The sequence below is a fragment of the Galleria mellonella genome, unplaced genomic scaffold (assembly GCF_026898425.1).
Source record: "Galleria mellonella isolate WM207_F2 unplaced genomic scaffold, CSIRO_AGI_GalMel_v1 utg55, whole genome shotgun sequence".
Lineage (NCBI taxonomy): Eukaryota > Metazoa > Arthropoda > Insecta > Lepidoptera > Pyralidae > Galleria > Galleria mellonella.
The window spans coordinates 3,375,456-3,394,572 of NW_026442115.1; the positions used below are offsets into that span (position 1 = coordinate 3,375,456).

Here is a 19,117-nt window from a genome sequence, read left to right on the forward strand (position 1 = left end):
CTTTTTAAAGATTTATTAAGTGACAACCATATTTCATAATTCATTTAATATCTTACGTCCAGAACGCGTAAACAATAATAAGTAGCCGTTTCTCTCCAACTCGTTATCTTCTAGTCCCGTAGGAATTTCAGGAAAGTTTGCTACGTTATATGTACAAGTATAAAGAACCCCTACACGATTTAATGTTTCGAATTTAAGTCGACGAAAATAAACTGATTATTGAATAAAAAATTTCGATTTAAAAATAATTTTCACATCTTAAACTATATTCTATTAAGATAGTGTATCTTAAACATAAAAATAGAATCAAATCGAGAGCAACATTTTTGAAGTTGATTAAAAATATACTCTCAATTATTCGCCCATTATACGTATAATGTAAAGGTATACAAAAATCACCAAATTTTAATCCATTGCTTATAAATAAACTTTATGTCTGTACATCATGTAGATAAATAATACTTATCGATGATTTTATGAATATAGCAAATATTTATCAATGACTCAGATCGTGATAAATTCACGCGCACACAGACATTCAAATGTAATTCAATCAATTTATTAACAGATGTCATTACTATACATATTTCCGTGTAACAAACATCTTCCATACAATTTGTTACCGATGTTGTAAATTACGAAATAACGGAATGTTTTTGTACCGATCTAGCTGAGTTTTTTGCTTATTTAAATACTTGCACGAACATTCTGATGTTGTTTTATTTCTTAGTACTAAACTATTCTAGTTGATTTTGCGTGTTATATTTATAAACATATGGGGTATCGTTAATTCACTCGCTAACATTATTTCATTAACATATTCGAGTATTTGCGTATCAATTACATTTTTTTACCAACTTCGATAATGGTCATCCTTTAATAAATTTTTACATAAATATTGTATATACTCGGCAAAGTGGGCAGTAATCAAATAATGCCTTCATTACAATGGTAACAGTAAAATGCCTCGGATTATTTTATAATAATGGATAGTTATTTAAACTACCTATCTGTTTGTATTTATTCAAATCAGGTCAGTCGTTGAGTAATAAACACTTAACCAACTTTCGCAGGGGGAAAAGGGATTGTTAGTAATGAGGTTTAACAACCCCATTATTAGCAATATACCCTATCAGGTCGACCTCCACGCGGTTCCCCCTGGAAACCATTGTGATGAATTATTGGTAAATTCGTGACGAGGGGCTAACTGACCTGCTTTCATCATCGCTTTCATTTATCATCTTTCACTGGAGCCCCGTCAGTGTGTACCGATAACGCTGGCGGAGTTATCATTCCATTCTTCCCCATTAAAAAATCATAATAACAATATTATTAAGACACCTATTTACAAAAGTACTTATCTAGTGTATTAATAGACTATATATGCTCAAATAAGCAACTTGCTTGTCAATCTACGTGAAAGGACTACCGATATATCTATATTACCTCGTTCTGTTCTGGGGCCTGTGGCATCGCTGGTGGAGACACGAATCGGTTAACTGCTTCAGGTTGAGGAGGCATATTGGGTGGCAAGAAGCGAGGCAGCGAGTCAGGCTGAGGAGGCATATTCTGTGGTCCGGGAATAGCGATCACCCTCTGCACGTGGATGCGCATCTCGCGAGGCGCTCCCATTTGCTCTTCAGACGAGTCCCAGGGCATCTATGGACAAAAAAATTACGTTTAATACCCAACAACCTACTATCAGTAAGTACCTGCAACTTTGAGCATATGACCAGGATTTATTGATTGACCAAGACAAGCGGCTTATGTCCACCATACTAAAATTTAAGTACACCTCTGACAAATTTTACGATTCTATATGGTGCCAACAAAGATTAGATTAAATAATAAAAAACAAAATTTAGACAGGGTTTACTTCCGTGTTGGTCTTGTCTACTGTTACTAAATTTGTCGAGACTGATTTGTTTTTTTTTTTTGTAGAACAAAAACTAAATTAACTATTAAATAAGTAATATAATTTTATAAGATAATCATAAGCTCTAAAATATATACTTTAATTACATTAATTGTTTTTGTGATATTATACCCCGGAGAGGTATTTAATACTTAGTAGTAAGATAATTATGTAGTTTAGATGAAATAAATAATATTCAGATAATTGCTTTTCGGAACAAGGAATAACATTGTATTTACAATAAACAAAATAAAAGAATATACTATTCTGTTAGACATAATAATGAGTTGTCCATGTTTTTTTTTTCGTATTATCGTATCATGACACCTTGAATAATGCATTGCGCAAACGTATCGAGAGCGTTACTTTATGATGCGAGCGAGATGAACAGCGGTGATCAGGAAGCAATGACCGCTGGCCTCCGAGGACGCAAACACCGAAGCCGCGTCAAACAAAGCCGACGAACTCTGTAAGTCCCCACACTCTCAACACTAAATCAATTATCTAGCAAAATGACCACATTGCTATTAGTCAATAATAAAAAGGACAAAGAAAAAAGTTTATATAACACATACCAAAAACAATTAGGTAGATACTTAAATAATTATAAACATATTCTGTCAAGATCTGATTTTAGTACAACTGAATTATTACAACAGAACCTAAAATTTATAACATTTAAAAATAAACAATTTTGTCATTTATCATCATCAACATTATTTTTTCATGCTTTTTTGTTTTTTAAATAACTTCTTTTTAAAAACTTTTAAGTTGAGAATATCTTTTAAAATTGTAACTAACTAAAGATATATTATATTTTATATTGGTCTTGATCCATAACTTCATACACATGATCGGTATATATTGATTAACCGGGACAAAAAGTAGCCTACGAGTATGTCCTTCCCTCGTCCGAAATACAAGTAAGTATTATGTATATGCCAAATTTCATGTCGATTAGTTGAGTGGTTAAACCACTAAGAGCTTCAAAACAAATAAACAAACCCACTTTCACATTGCTAACACGACTGAGACACCTATCTTCTTTCTAACAGTAAACACGAACGAAGTTTATAAATAAGTATATTGAATAAATTACTTTAAAAATAGCTTAAATCTTAACTATTTGAATGTTTATAACAAAAAATAAACACAAAAACTCGATCAGTATACACAAATAGTCTATCGTCTGAATGAACTCTGTTAACGAATATTAATATTCTAACGACGATATTGTGATTAAAGCGGCAAGAAACAAAAACGCGGAAGTGACGCTTCTTGCATTGTCTACAAGTCCTTGGACAAGTGTCATTTGGCTGGTACGCACTGTGAAGAAAATTGTTATGTTTGAAGAACTAAACACATTACGATGATCAGTGTAAGACTCTATAAGAAAACGTAATTGTGATACTTATTCTCGTACTTAGAACCGGCTTCGACTACTTTTTCATTATAATTGAATTAATTGTATGATTAGATTTGCGCGCGGTTCACGGACTTCTATAATTATAGACATACCTATAACTAATAAATTATGTATATGACTGATTTTAACTTCAATTTCTATATGGAATTCGTCATGTACAATTACAAAAAATATTGTTTTTCATTCGTCTTCCTTTGGTTGGGACTACTAATGGATACGTGTAGGGTAGCAATAGGTCGGTATTCGTAATTAAGAATACTACTTGGTCATTCACCTCATTCTTATATAGTATATGTTCTTACCATAGAAATGTCGACCTTATTCTGAAATTGAACTATGTATGTAAATAATAAATTCCGAAGTCTTGTGTATTACACAAATTTGTTTTTGTTTTTATTTCACTAAAAAATTTTTTGCCGAAATTACTTCAGTTAATGTTGTTTATATTGTAACCTATTTGTCTCTAATACTCTAACTGTGTTATTGTAATAACTGGCTATATTGTAACACTTTGTATTTTGAAATAGGCGACATTGCATTCTATTTAAATTTTCTATTTAAATTTTATTCTTTGCTTAAATTGCATCTGGAAATCTTAAATTTGATTAATTTTAAGAACCCTACTTTCATGAATCACAAGGATGCGATTTACATTCAAACTTTGGATTTTTTTATTATCTTTTTCATTAATATTTATTCCTTTTACGAAAGCTATTTTATTCTTAGTTATTCTTAGAAATATATGAGGGGTAAGAAATCGTTGTCTACATTAAATTAACAATTTAAAAATAATATAAAAATTTAGCAATTCCTATTATTGGAGGATAGGTATAAATGCTTTAAGGAAAGGTTTTTAAACATACGACCCGACTTGATATGGTTATATCTGTTTATTATTATCTGTTTCTAAAATTACAATATTTTCTCTTATTATAATATCACAAATTCCACAAATTGATTATAACTTGAGAAATTTCTTTTACAAATTCAACAAATTCAATTTAAATATTCTTGACTCTATTTCAATTGACCGCTCCAAAAGAAGTAATTACTCGTCAGTATCAGCGATTCGAGATTCATAAATAAATCGAACAGAATATTAGATTTGGTGCAAATATTTTTCGATAAATGCTAATGAAATTCGGAAAGGAGTGGACTCAAACATTGCTCTTCACCTTGACTACCTAAAGCTTGTCGATATACATACATTCATATGACACAATTGTCCGGCTTCCGTTTACTTTGAGCTCATTTCCGCGTTGACGTTTCTACAAGCAAAACCTAGCAATCATTAAGACTCGTGCTTAAATTTAAATCTACAAATTGTAAGTAAGCATGTACAAAAGCAGTACATGTGTCGGTATTAAATAAATAAAAGTATAAAAACTTGTTTACAAACTCTAATCCAAAAGTTATTTTGACATAAAAACATTAATATTCAAATATCACAGACTAAGTACAAGTACCTATATAGTAACATACAGTATATAAGAATGTATTCATCAAAGCAAGAATGATTTCGGAAGGTCGGCAGCTTAGGTACTTTGCTTCCTGTATTCTCGTTTTCTATTTGTATTTTGGAGATGACCTCGTATTTTCAATTCCGGGCCAACAAGTTATGTTTCAGCTTTCTATTTGAAAATAATCACAGGTTTAGTCGCATATACATAGTCGCATTGATTTTTTTTATAAATCACAATTTTCATAATTCAATTTTGTTAAAAAATGCTATGTATATGTTTAAAATTATAAGAAGCTTGTTTTAAAAACATAAATTCACAGTGACATTACAAAATATATGCATCGCAAAAAAAAAAAAAGTAAAATGTCGTTCATTTATATTCACTCTTCGCACAGTAATATTATATTATATACTTAAGCATACATTCCCACATTAAATTGTTTTTCTGTATAAATATTATCCTTGAAGAATCGTGTTCTATGTCTTTAAACGAGCAATTCAAAACAGTTAACTGCATTGCACGTAAATTGAACTGAAACCTTCAACTCTGTGTATTGAACCTTTTGATATACTTTCTGAACTATAAAACCACATATACATACTAAAGGTGTTTTTAGATTATATATTTATATTAGCCAAAATTCACGCATTATTAATTATTGAAGAATACCTACGCTACTGACACTTTTTACCTACCCTTTCTTAATAGTATACTTTGTGTAATCGCCAAAGGTTTAATTCCGTTTAGATAAACCACATATACCACGACATTAAAGACAAGGTGTGATAGATAATGATAAATGCCCACAACGATACGATGGTCACCTTGTGCCGTCGACAATATCGTGGGTAATATCGCCTAATGTAAGTGGAACAAGGTTCATGAGCGTTCGTATTTATACCCGCCAGTGCATCAAAATATACGAATAATTGTAGCATGGCATATAACTCGCACGAATCGAGCAAGAGCCTCCTGGACTGGACTCCTGAGCGACCGCTGCCTGCCATCTGCGATATACAATGCGCTATTATAATCCAGAGCGTTTCGTGCCGAACATATGATTATACAAAAAATGTACTCGATTTGGGAACGAATGGTATCGATCACTCGTATATATAAAATGTGTGTTGGGCCCGCGCGGCTCAATCACTCTACACACACCGCAATATGCACGCGTATTTCGCGCTCGCACTCGCGCTGGCAGCGCCTGCGCTCGCCAATACCCGCGATCGTATCGGCTACGAAAGAGAAATTGATTCCACTAAATACAACCAAGTGCCAAAGCTCCTAGATTATGTACTCAACGAGGAATACCTATCAGCACAAAAGAATAGGGGAAAACTCATAACAAGACTGAGACCGGACGATCTTGTCGCAAGTGACAATGTTATATTAGAGTCGAATGTAGTAACAATCTTGAAACCTGAAAAAAAGCGTATAGAGAATGAAAATGAGCATCAGCTTGTAAGGCGGCGGCGAGGTTACAATTTAGAAAATGTGAGGGTACCGGCTCGGTATCCATACCTCCCAGTGCCACGTTTCGACCGCTTCCGCAGATGGGGCTAGTGTCCGCGGATTGACCGATGCGCCATGCCGCGCGCTTCATCAAATGTCAAGGCTGCGCAGACGATGCTACCAGCGAGACCCACCGCGCCTCGAGCGCATCTCCCGTGCATGATGCGTGTACGTCGTTTACAGACTATTTTTAGTTATTATATAATTTATATGTTGTGGCTGTGTTCGAACACTCAAGTTATGCCGTCATCTACACGGCTTGAAGGCAACGATTGGCAGGATAAATATATACATACCAATTAGAGTATCAAAAGTGAAGCTAATATTATAGACCATTACACCTAAAATTATAGATATCATTATAAGATAAAAGTTGAATTGTTTTATTAATTTCTTTTAATTATTTCAAAACTAATACCCCAATTTATCATATTCCATTTTGAGGTAGATAGATCGAACCCAATACCACCACAAAAACTTGTATATTTTTAAGTTACGTGTCCTTTTTTTCTTTCGTATACCATGGGTTAAAATTAAACTATATAACAATACAAAACTATAAATTCACAAGCACACTAAACGAAGGATAAATTACTTGTAGTTAACATTGAAAAATACATTTTAATACAATATAATGTTTCGACACGAGTGTGTAATTACAAATAGTACAATCTGTTACGAGATCTTTTCAATTTAATTACGATAGGAAATAGAAAGAGGTTACAGGTAAACGGAAATTTTTTTTTTTGTTATTAAAAATCCTACGAGTACATACTATATAAAGGACGGACACTGTAATTGATTGCAGAGATTGCAGCACGATATTACTAGGAGGCTAAGAGGTTTGTAGGTAGGCACATAATTAATATTACAGCAATTAGACCCTATCATGTTGTAATGGAAACAATGAAGCATAATATGCAAGTTTAAAATGCAGTCAACACAATCGGTGTCACGCGGACCAGTTTATTGTATGCGAAAACGCTCCTACAACTTGTAACTGTATGCTTGTTTGCCACCTTCGTGGTAAAAAAAACATATCAGGTATTAGTTAGATCCTAACAATTCCTCTTTACGTGTATTCTAGGGATGGGTTAGTATAATATTGTCTCGATACATGTATATATCTATACATGTATACTAATATAATATAGTATAATAGTAACGAACATTATATTTTATGACAATGTAACAGGAATGCTTAATAGCAGCAACAACCTCACTCTATTAATACTAAAACTGAGCTAAAGATATTTTAATAACAAATCCACTTCCGCACCAAGCCCTTGAAAGTAAAGTAAGTACCTAAAGTGTTATTTATTAAAAAATGAAACTCTATTTGACATCAGTAATTTTGTGAGAACTACAAATTGATATTAGCTAGAGTCAAAAAACATATTTAAAGAGCTTGCTTTTTACAAAAACAACCGACTTCAATTATAGCAAAACCAGTTATTTTGGTTTAAAAATTAAACTATTGAAACGATTATCGTTTCAGATGAAGAAAGAATTTTGCAAATCGATTTAGATCTGACGGAGTTACAACATTGAATGAACAGGAGATAACAAACATTAAAAGAAATTGAGAATCTCATTCTTTTTGAAGTCAGGTGAAAAATGAAACGAAAAGTAGATGTACGGCATCTATTCAATTTCATTTATGTAAGTGTAATACCGTAAAATATCTAAAAATACTGCCATAATGCTTAGTAGCAGAAAGAAGTGTAATGCCTATCTGTACCTGTAATACCTACTCCTGGTTAAGTTTGTTTTTTATGCAACTTGAAAGCACCTAACGAAACCATGCACATCACGGAATGCACTGTAACACCTCTTTACTTCTAGATTATAGTGCACAGAGTTTAAGTTCAAAATTTCGTCATAATTACTTTTTAATGATTTTAAGTAACAGCTCAGGCTATTTTTAATATTTATCTTTTGTAATCAAGTAACTAAAAGACAAACAGTTAACTCAAATACATTTTTCAAAGAAATAGTTTTATTTATTTCAATTAAGTGTTAGGATTAATTCGGACTATAGACAAACATTTTATAAATACAAAAACATTTATATATCCTTAACAGAATTTTACGCTACAACGCACACGTGACCATGCAAATACGCAGTTGATACAAATCTCTTTCTGAAAAGACACGTATCCATACAAGCATAAAATAAAAAGTGGATATTGAAAATATATCATACAAAAATGGGTATTGTCTCCAACTTTAATCTCGTAATAATTCCTATACTTTTATGATATCTAAGCACCCCATAGACAAAATAGATTTATTATATGCAATAAAATTGTTTTAAATAAAATTAACTAATAAATATATTTAAGCGATAATGATATCATGTCACTCACAGCAGAACAATGTCGTAAAATAATAAAAAAAATACTAGTTGGAAAATGACAAATAGTCGTGTGAATTATTGTTGTTTAGCAACAATATGTCTCCAGTCCGCTCGGCACATACCGAGTTGACAACTCTACTTGACAGACATGCAGTCTGCGGGGCGTATCATACCCGCGTCACCCGTATTACCCGCGATAGTAACCGGACATTTACCCTCCGTCCTTCAACTCCTACACAATTAAACTCTACGTGCCACAAACATCCCATTGTTCTCGTAGAAGCTTTCAAAGTATTAAGCTTAAGGATTATATATAAACGATAGTCTGAAAATTATTACTTGTTTAAATATAGTACATACATATAAGTTAGTATCTATCATCTACTTACTGATAATATTTTTACTCACATTTATAAAGTTTTAAAACAATAAAAATAAATATGAGTTAAGGATGTTTGCATTTACCATAATAAAAACAAAGGATATCGAAAAACACCATTACAAGTTTTTGATTTGATTTTCTATTATACAGATACTATACTCCTACTACTTAGGCCCGTAAAAATAAAACAATCTCAAATACCAGAGCAATTTCCTGTGCACGTTTAAGATACTATTTTAATTAATACTTAAAAGAAACTTACGTGAAACTCAACGATTCACACTTCACATATAATCTGAAATCTTAAAAGACTTACGAGCACATTCAATTGTTTTTATTATCAAAACTCAGAGGGATGATTTAAATTGTCGTTTTCCATATAATATCAGCCTTTAATTATCCACTGCTGAACATGGGCGTCCCCTAAGAGGATTTGCCAGTAGTTAGCACTAAAATTTTCTTAGTCGCCTCTTATGATAACCACGCAAAAGCAACGTGTGGCTCATTCTATGTTGGGACCACACGTCAATAATAAATATAATATATACTATAGTAAGGTAATGACGATATAAATAATGTTATGGCGACAAATCATGACAGCAATGGGACATTAGTCTATAAATCTAAAATATCAATTCTTTCATACAAATAATTCTATTAATACTCAGCACGCAAATAAAGCTGTGTTCTGTTATACTCGTATTGGAGATCAATTTATTTGAAACCAAATGACTGATCATCGCATAGCAAATATTATTGAGTCCAAAACGTAAAAAAAAATAGTCTAAAATACTAGTAACATTTTTACAGTAACAAAAAGACGGAAGTATATATGTATAATCATCCATCTACATTTTTTATATTAGAAATGTCAAACAGACGACAGACAGGTTATACGAACCGGCCACAGATAAATAGGTAGCTCTCCGATTACTGGGGACAAGTTATTTTTTATAAGCGAACAACACAGTCTTCTCTTTCTACACCTAGGTACACCTACAATACTTCATACCAATCGAATTATTATGTAAGATAACCAAAATTATAATAGAATTATATTATACAACAATAAAAATGACCCAGTTGTATCCTTAACTGCAAGACTATGATCCTCAACTAATCTATTTTAAAAACAACATAACCTGCATTTAGAAAATAATAAAGAAGCAACTTCTATCGTACTAAAATGATCATGACCATCATATCAGCCTTTAACTGTCCCCTAGTAAATATAAGCCTCCCCCTTGGGGGAGTTGCCAGTAGTTGCCATACTTGGCCTACGAATTGGCAACCGCAGTTGCCAATTCGTAGGCCAAGAATGGCAACTACTACTACGCTACTGCGCTACTGCGCATCAATCGCCTTCCCTTAGTCGCCTCCTACGACACCCACGGAAAAGGAAGGGGTGGCCTATTCTATAGATTCTATAGGTACTGGGACCACACGGCAACCATCGTGATAAAATAAATTACCAAAATTAGTTCATTATAGACATCGAGTAATATACATTCAAAATAGTATAGGCACAAAGAGGTCATCGATTAAGAATAGAACTTATAAACAAAACATAATGTTATTTTTTAATTAGTGCAAGAAATTTCTTTCGTCAAACTTACTTTAATTAAGCATCTGTCAATTGTATTATGTACCTATAGTAGAAAATTAACGTCAGTTACAGTTAGATACTTTCTTTGTGATGAGTGATCGTTCAGATGGTTGGCCCACTGACACCTTATTGTCTTATGTGCCCTCACGACCATATACCGCTACATAGCAGATACAAAAGCAAGTCATCTCTGTGGGCTCTTGTTAATAATAATCGTGTATTAAACCAGGACAACGTTCGGAGCTTCACCCTCAGCTGGACTACTCAAGCTGAACAAACTGATGATACATGCATAAATATATTTTTATGTATGCTTATTTATTCATATGGGTAGCTCAGTGTTCCATATATTTTACAGTGCACTCAATAGATTTACAACAATAGATTTAAAAATTACTTATCTTACTAATGTCTCAAATAGATACTAATTGCATTAGTGCATATAGCACCTTTAAAATATATTGATGACTTAAACACGTACATAGCCTATTGAACTAAATAGTTATATATAAAAATTCAACAAAATGCCTTTTAATTTATAAAAATAACATTATCATTTCGTCTAAACTTTATAATTATTAATCATAAGGGTTTACAAAATATTCATATTAACAATTTACTAAAAACCTTTTTATTCGTTAAATTATGTGTTAATGTATTCGTACAAATGCCTACATTTTATTTGTTCTCACTTGTACTCTAATATAAAATAAAAACATCATTAGCAACATTAATTATAACTAAATTCTCGCTTAAATATATTTATTTTTTATATGGACTTTCTGTCCATTTATAGATCACCAACACACAGCCTAAACTCCTAAGTTTAGAAACAAAATTCTGAATAATTTTTTTTAATATAACATGTCATATGACCACATCAGCCTGAGCAAACACAGAGACAATATGGTTCATAAATACGATCAACCGAAAAAAGGCTTACTTATGTTCTTTTTACGACATAAACGCCTGTTAGGACAGAAATTCCTATAGCTCCCACAGGAACCGACATAACAGAGTCCACGTGAACATAGCTAAGATAAATATTTCATTACATATATATATATATATATATATATATATATATATATATATATATATATATATATACAGTTTTCATTTATTTATTGTTCGATACTTATTTTCGTATATATTGACACCTAAAATAGTAACCCAGGACCATGTACTAGAAATAGCAAACAAGATGACGATATATACCCACTTATCTAAATTGGAACGAAAAAATACAGAATTATTTTTACTATACCTTTTTATTTACCAATATCTGTTTATGGTTCTTTATATAATTAGTATTCGATAAAATAAAACTTAGTGAATATTTTTTTTTAATTACATTACAAGTGTATCTGAAATGAAATAAATTCTAGCGATAGTAGATTTCTAGATATAGCTTTAAAACTGAACAACTTTTCTAAATAACGTGAGGTCAAAACTCTAAACATTATGGTACCTGTTATGATATAGCCCAAGACAAATTATCTGATATTTATCTTTATGTACGTGATCATAAGGGATTAAAAATATATGCTTCTTATATGTTCTTTGAAAAAAGTTCAGACTCATAATAACTGTCAATAGATTTCTGATTCTTATGGCTATTTCTGTTATATCTTTTAAAGTTATAGCTGGATTTTATCAACCTCTACATTGGCAGTAAAAAAAGGTTCAGAACGTGTCTCTAATTACTGAAAGAGCATACAATGGATTTACCTCTTAGTTATGGGATTTCATTGCTTACGTATTCAATATGTAATCTCGTAATAAAATCTATTTAAAAATATTCTTCATACTCTAAATACAATTATAAATGATAATAATTTATTTGTATATACGTATTTTGAAGTCGATAACACTAACCTATCATCTATATAATCTGATGTTTCACGATAGTAATAAATCAAATCTCACAGGCGGAAGAAATCGACTCGAATCGTTACTTTGAATGAAATATCGATTTAAAGAATATTAATATACTAGCTTTTTACCTACAATTTCATCTACGTGACCAGGATAAAAAGTAGCCTATGCCCTTCTCCATCCCAAATATTTCCCATCCTTGGTATACCGGAAGTACTACTATCGTGTATACCAAACTTACCGGTACTTCTGGTATATCAAATTTCATAACGATTGTTTAAACCATTAAAGCACCAATAGATAACAAACAAACATAAAACCATACACTTAGTTTAACGTAGTAAAGCATAAAAAAACGCACTTTATTTTTAATATTAGTAAGGATAATAAGGATTATCCTTCTATCTTCAAATGTTTTTTTATTTCATCCAGCTTTTATTTAATATTGTAATTTACTGTGGGAATAATAAGTTACATAATAATGAAATAAACTAAACAGTTGATGTGAATATTGCAACTTTTAAATTACTCTAAAATAAAAATCAATTAAGGTAATAACGTCACATGAATATCGCCACAGATAACATAATACTACACTAGTAGTTTCGCATTATTTTGAACGGTATAAAAATATATTGATAATGCAATATAAAAACAAGAACAATGCAAAAACTAAAAATATCAAGTAATTATGTTTACTTATGAACACCACTAAAAGAACGCCACGGTATTGAATCAAATTTTAAATTCCCGCCATATTGGTACTAGCGATCTAAGAAATGTGAGGCTCTGTTAACGTCGAGTCAACAAGCAATAAAAACATATCTGGTCGAAATATCAGCGTGGCGGGCATTGTACGTGATCTCATTATTGGAGACCTTTTTAGCTCGGAGATCTGTTATTATTTATTTCTATATGGTATCTTCACAAAATTGCACTGAGGATTCCTGGCACTAGCATACGTACCGCGTATAGTATTTTATATAAGTAATACTACAAAAACACACTTTGCAGTGCCTAAAAAAATATAAAGGCTTTAATTTTAAGATAATATGGAATATATCTATTGGAATTCAAATATTTGTTAGCAATCTGTCTTTAGATATCGTGTTTAATATTAAACAGATTTGATTAAATTTGGTACACGATTAAATAGAATAGAACCTAATATTAATTATAATTTTAAATTTTTTTTAACCATTAATAATTATTATCATCAATTTAGTAAAAGAAGGATTTTCTTAATTCATCTTTATTTCTGTATATATTACACGATGTCTCCGACAATTCTAAAGTGATTTTGATAATTCTTTTTACAATAGTGTGAGTTTACTACCATGTTACTTTTATAATAATTTTACCACAATTTGAATTCGCTCATTTTCGGCAGAACAAAATCTTAAAATGTTATACACTAACTACTAAAAGTTTTAAGCTACACAGATACATGGATAAAACAAGTAACAACAAGGTGAAACGAAAGATATTGAATGTTGGTCGCAAGAATATTCAAAACAATAATTCACCAAATCCCGTGACCTGTGAACCATCTCCGGGTGAAAGCTACATACAAAATAAATTATTTAATATGCAAAATACCGGTTTAGTGCATTACTTCGATATAATGCTACTAATACTTTCTTTCACTCGGACACGAGAAAGTATAATAAAATGTGTACATTTATTAATAAAATTAAAATGTAGCATGTTGTTGCAGATTGCAGACCTCCTGTGTAGTGTTTTTTCAACTGAGTTAAAAAGTAGATGTTTTGTCTATGGTTTACATAAACTCCGATATAATAATATATTTTATCAATTATGAATCAAGTCTATTGATTTTTATTCATTAAAATCGGTACCAAATAGATTACCCCTCTGTTGTTATCACGCCTAGTAATTTTATCAAAAGTGAAGTTTAGTTTTTCAACACAAAATCTTTGTAAAACCTTTTTCAATGTTAAATGGTATATTATAAATATAAAAATTTTAAGAAATGTTTAAATATATTTATTATATGTTTTGAACATATGTCATTCAATCATGTCTTGTCAGTAACGCCAAATGGATTTTAATGAAATGTAGGTACATAACGGATTTTTTAGCTACTTCACGCGATTATAGCCACAAATTACAAAAAATTGGGCCTGATATATATATATATATATATATATATATATATATATATATATATATATATATATATATATATATATATATATATATATATATATATATATATATATATATATATATATATATATATATATATATATATATATAGTTTGTGATCCTATCTTTCAATATAGATATTTGGGATACGATACATATTATAAATACTTAGACAACATTATGAATAAGTAAAGTATTCTTTTATTTTAAGGGATGATATTTCTAGGTGGTTGTTAATGTAAGTACAATATCGATCCATATTAACCATTTATTTACTTGTCATCCCATATACTATACAAAAACTATCCAACTATTTTTTTCTCGAATATATGTATTTATATCATTGAGACTACGGTAATAGCTTACCGTCAGGTGGAGTGTATGCTGGCCGCATGTTTACCACCTTAGTGGTATAAAAAAAAAACATAAAACACAGAAAATGGCGTACTTTGTGTTATTTAAAAAAATATACTTCACATAACAGTTGGATAAGTTTTTTTTATACTCAATATTCCACTAGAAGTATATCTATGATCTAATAGGACACATTACAAGATTGCTCAATTACGCAATGTTTATTTTAGAAAAAAATACATTTTAAATTCGAAGTGAGTTCAATTTCAATTGATTCACACTTAGTTATTATTTTAAGATTGTGAAAAGCAAATGAATATAAAATTACGTCGTTTGTCAAAATAAGCACTCATAATTCTATTCTAGAGTTCTTGACCTGCGATCTTGTATTTAATTTTTTTTTTTAGTACGTTTGTTCCTTGTATTTAATATATTTTCTGTCAAATATTAAATATTTACAAGTGTCTCTTAAACATACAAAAGTATAATAACAAAATTTAAAATTTTCCATAACGCAATTTAAAGCTATCAGATTTAAATTAGAATAAATAATTTACTGCAATAACTTATTTTAATTTATTTTAAATAATATAAACCTCCAATATTAACTGTAATATTTGATAAAAAGGACTAATAAATTTACAATTGTGAAGTTAAAACAAAGGTTTAAAGCAATTGTAAAAAAATATTAATCGAGTTTTAGATCTATTATTATTTATTTATTTAAACTGTAATGCAACATGTGATATAAAATGGTATAAAAATTATATTCATATCAAATAGAAATTTCGATAAAATTTGTAGGAATCATAAAATTTTGATATTTCGAGTAAAATTCCTATATTGTTATATAAGCAAACAAATCGATCAATATTAACTAGTCCAGAGAATCTGATGAATATGAAGTAAAAAGAAATCAGGATGTTATACATCCTGATTTCTTGATTGGCACAGGCTGGTTTTTAACCAGCCTATGAGCTAATCCGAGTTGCGGTCTGGCTATGTACATTTCATTCAAATCCACTCAAGCGGTATTAACTAACACAAATATTCTAACTTTATCACAATTTTTACATTATGAATAGTGTTACGAGAAAATAATGACGAACAAATGTAAATATAATATATATCTACCTACGTCTCCGAGGGCACCACCTGAGGCGGACGTCTATATTCGTGGCCTACGTTTATTAACTTTGTTTGCCGTGATCGGGAACGTTTACATTTATTTACGTTAGGTCGTGCCTTCGTGTCCAAACTTCAGAAGACTTCAATTTTGCCGCAACACCACCCTCGCCACCCTCTCTCCGTATCCCGCTGTCGTTAGATGTTCTCTAAATAAATAGCAAAGTTAATTTTGTACCGTCATACATATAGCTATCGTTGCCGCTTATGAAGCTAATAAAAATTAATGGATTAATAATTTCATGCTATAATTAAATACACATTTATATATCTTAACATTAATTATTTTGGTTACAATCTAATTAATAATTCTATATTGGCATACACTACGCCAAATTATAGTATGTTAATTTGTATTTTAATAATAAATTTTAATTGTAAATCAATATGTAATAATGTTTTATGACTTATTTCAATAAATCATTACTATACAGTATTCATGTACGCGCAAATATCTAAACCGAGTTCATATGATAACAGAGTAGGAGAGGTGACCAAGAAGAACAAAATCAAATAAAATCTTATATATATCAAGCCACCAATTATAGAGTAAAACTTATGCTCAACAGTGGGATATTAATAGGTTGTAGATGTAACAAAACCTACAATTAAAATTTTAGTAACAAGTATAAAAAAGTAATAAAACAATCTGAAATTCAATGACAATTTTAGTTTTACTGGTATTATAATTTCAAACTGATATTCACTACTTGCTACATCTAGTAATTTGAGACAAATTTTATATTTAAATATGTGTAAACAAGGCGAAAGTTTAAAATTAACTATTGAAACAAATTGTTCAAAAAGACTTAACTATTAGCCTTAACTAATAGCATATTAAGTCTTATATATTCTGTGGTACTACCACTAAAATATAATATACTTGATACGCGTATGTCCATGTGCCTATTTTTTTTTTTTCATTCGTTGAACAGTAATAATAATCTAAAGTCGATAAATGAAAGGATATAAGTAAACGGTGCTGGTCAAAACCGGAACGAACGGTTATTGCATAAGCCCATGTGCACTCTGATTGCAGGAACCAGTGTTAAGGGGCAACGACCGATCGACCCTGATTTTTGTAAATTTTGCGCAGCGCACAACAAATCTCGTTAACAAAGCTGGTATAGAAAATTTAAAATTAGTACAATATGCTTTTTAGGTAAGAAAGGAATACCAGAAATTAATTAAGTTTACTATCTACTCGTATTAACCATATAAAATATTTACTATATAATATCAAGAATCTCTAAATCAGCATGCAGATCTCTGATCCAATTAATATATGTGGAAATTAGTTTATATATTACGATTGAAAAGAAACTTGCTTATCGAAATATTTCAAAGGAAAACAATAGAAATAATTGATGAAAAGATTTCATCAAGCAACTTCAAGATATTGCAATTTTTTGTTTAAATTTTTCTTTTGTTTTTATAATTACTCGATTCGCTAAATCTAAACCTATTTCAATATAGCCTTTAAGTTAAAGATACAGTTAAAATTTAATTTTATCATTCTTAGTTGTAATATTATTAACTAGATGTTTCACGTGGTTTTGCTCTCGTGAATCCTATGATGAGTGTTATTTAAGGACGTAATCTATCTATGTACTAAATTTCATTTAAACATTCAAGCATAATTGAGTGACAAACACATAAACATCCAAATATCTTTATAAACTTTCACATTTGTATATAATAGTAGGGTTAAATAACAGAAAAATCGGTGGAAATTCATTATTTTCGGAGGTAGAAACATTAGTAATTTGTTCTAATAATTTTTTTATTATGTACAAAAACAATGAATATATTAATTAATAGACATTAAATATAAATTTTCTAATTTACGAAAATACTAGCAATTTCATACGGCATTTCTTTTTCTTTAAATTAAGATACATAGGCAACCACTTTCTACTTTCCCCACTTTCTAACAAATATTCAAAAATCAAAATTTCTTTACATTAATATAATATTAGTAAGACAGGATAAGATAATGATTTAATGTAATATATACTTTTAATTTATTGTATAGAAGGTACTTGTATAAGATAATTAAGAATTAGGTTTAAGTAGGCAAACTTATTTATTTATTTTATTTATTTATTTAATAAGGTTCACATACAACTTTTACATTTTACATTCAACTTAATAACACAAAAAATAATTTTGCCTAATGTAAAAGTCTTTTATAGGCGATTATTACTACTATAACATCTAAAAATTTGTAAATTTTGAATATTTAGATATTTGTCATTCGGCATTTAAATACCATAGCTAAATAAATTCGAATAAAAATAGATGCACAAATATTCGAATAAAAAAGTTTCTAATTCTACATTAACTCACAGAACATGTTTATATACGTTGGTCCGGCTGGTACGGCGACTGGATTATTTACAAACGCATATCCTAAGTTAACTGGGGTAAAAAATTTGAAAATGTAAATAAATTTCTTTTGTAACGAATATGGTTTCTTAGTGAAAACAAATTCCCGAACCCACGGGAATGTAAGCTAACAGGCGAGTACGGACGAAGCTGCGGTAAACAATTCTCTTAAATTACTTCAATCAAGGGTGGTTCAAAACTCCCACAGGACACGTCTACGTCAGTTTCGTCTTTATATAACAGTTCTTAAGCCAGGTCTCAGCCAGGTCGATAACTTTTAAGAAGCTTGGAAACTCGACAGTATAATTGGCCACTCGGCAATCCATTCAATTCGCTATGGGCCGCGTGATGGATTGATATCGGCCCATTACAAACATAATCGTTCTCTTGTACTTATTGAATAGGAAAATAGCTTATCTCGACAATAAGATAGAAATTAAAAAAAATAATTACATCAATCTTCACCAAATTGGAGTA

At 30.3% G+C, this 19,117-nt stretch overlaps 2 protein-coding genes across 2 annotated transcripts in view; one reads left to right on the plus strand and one right to left on the minus strand.

Moving 5' to 3' along the window:
- Positions 1-19,117, minus strand: part of LOC113521510 (WW domain-binding protein 11) — a 67,674-nt gene that overhangs the window by 9,324 nt on the left and 39,233 nt on the right. The window contains exon 7 of the mRNA XM_026907050.3: positions 1,447-1,659. Coding sequence (XP_026762851.1) covers positions 1,447-1,659 — 213 coding nt within the window. The remainder of the gene's footprint in view (positions 1-1,446; positions 1,660-19,117) is intronic.
- LOC113521511 (uncharacterized) lies at positions 5,933-6,697 on the plus strand. Its single transcript, XM_026907051.3, has one exon. It carries the CDS (start codon positions 5,972-5,974, stop codon positions 6,368-6,370), a length of 399 nt encoding a protein of 132 aa, XP_026762852.1. The 5' UTR covers positions 5,933-5,971; the 3' UTR covers positions 6,371-6,697.

Coding starts and splice junctions, on each gene's coding strand:
- LOC113521511 (XM_026907051.3), top strand. CDS start 5,972: ATGCACGCGTATTTCGCGCTCGCACTCGCGCTGGCAGCGCCTGCGCTC.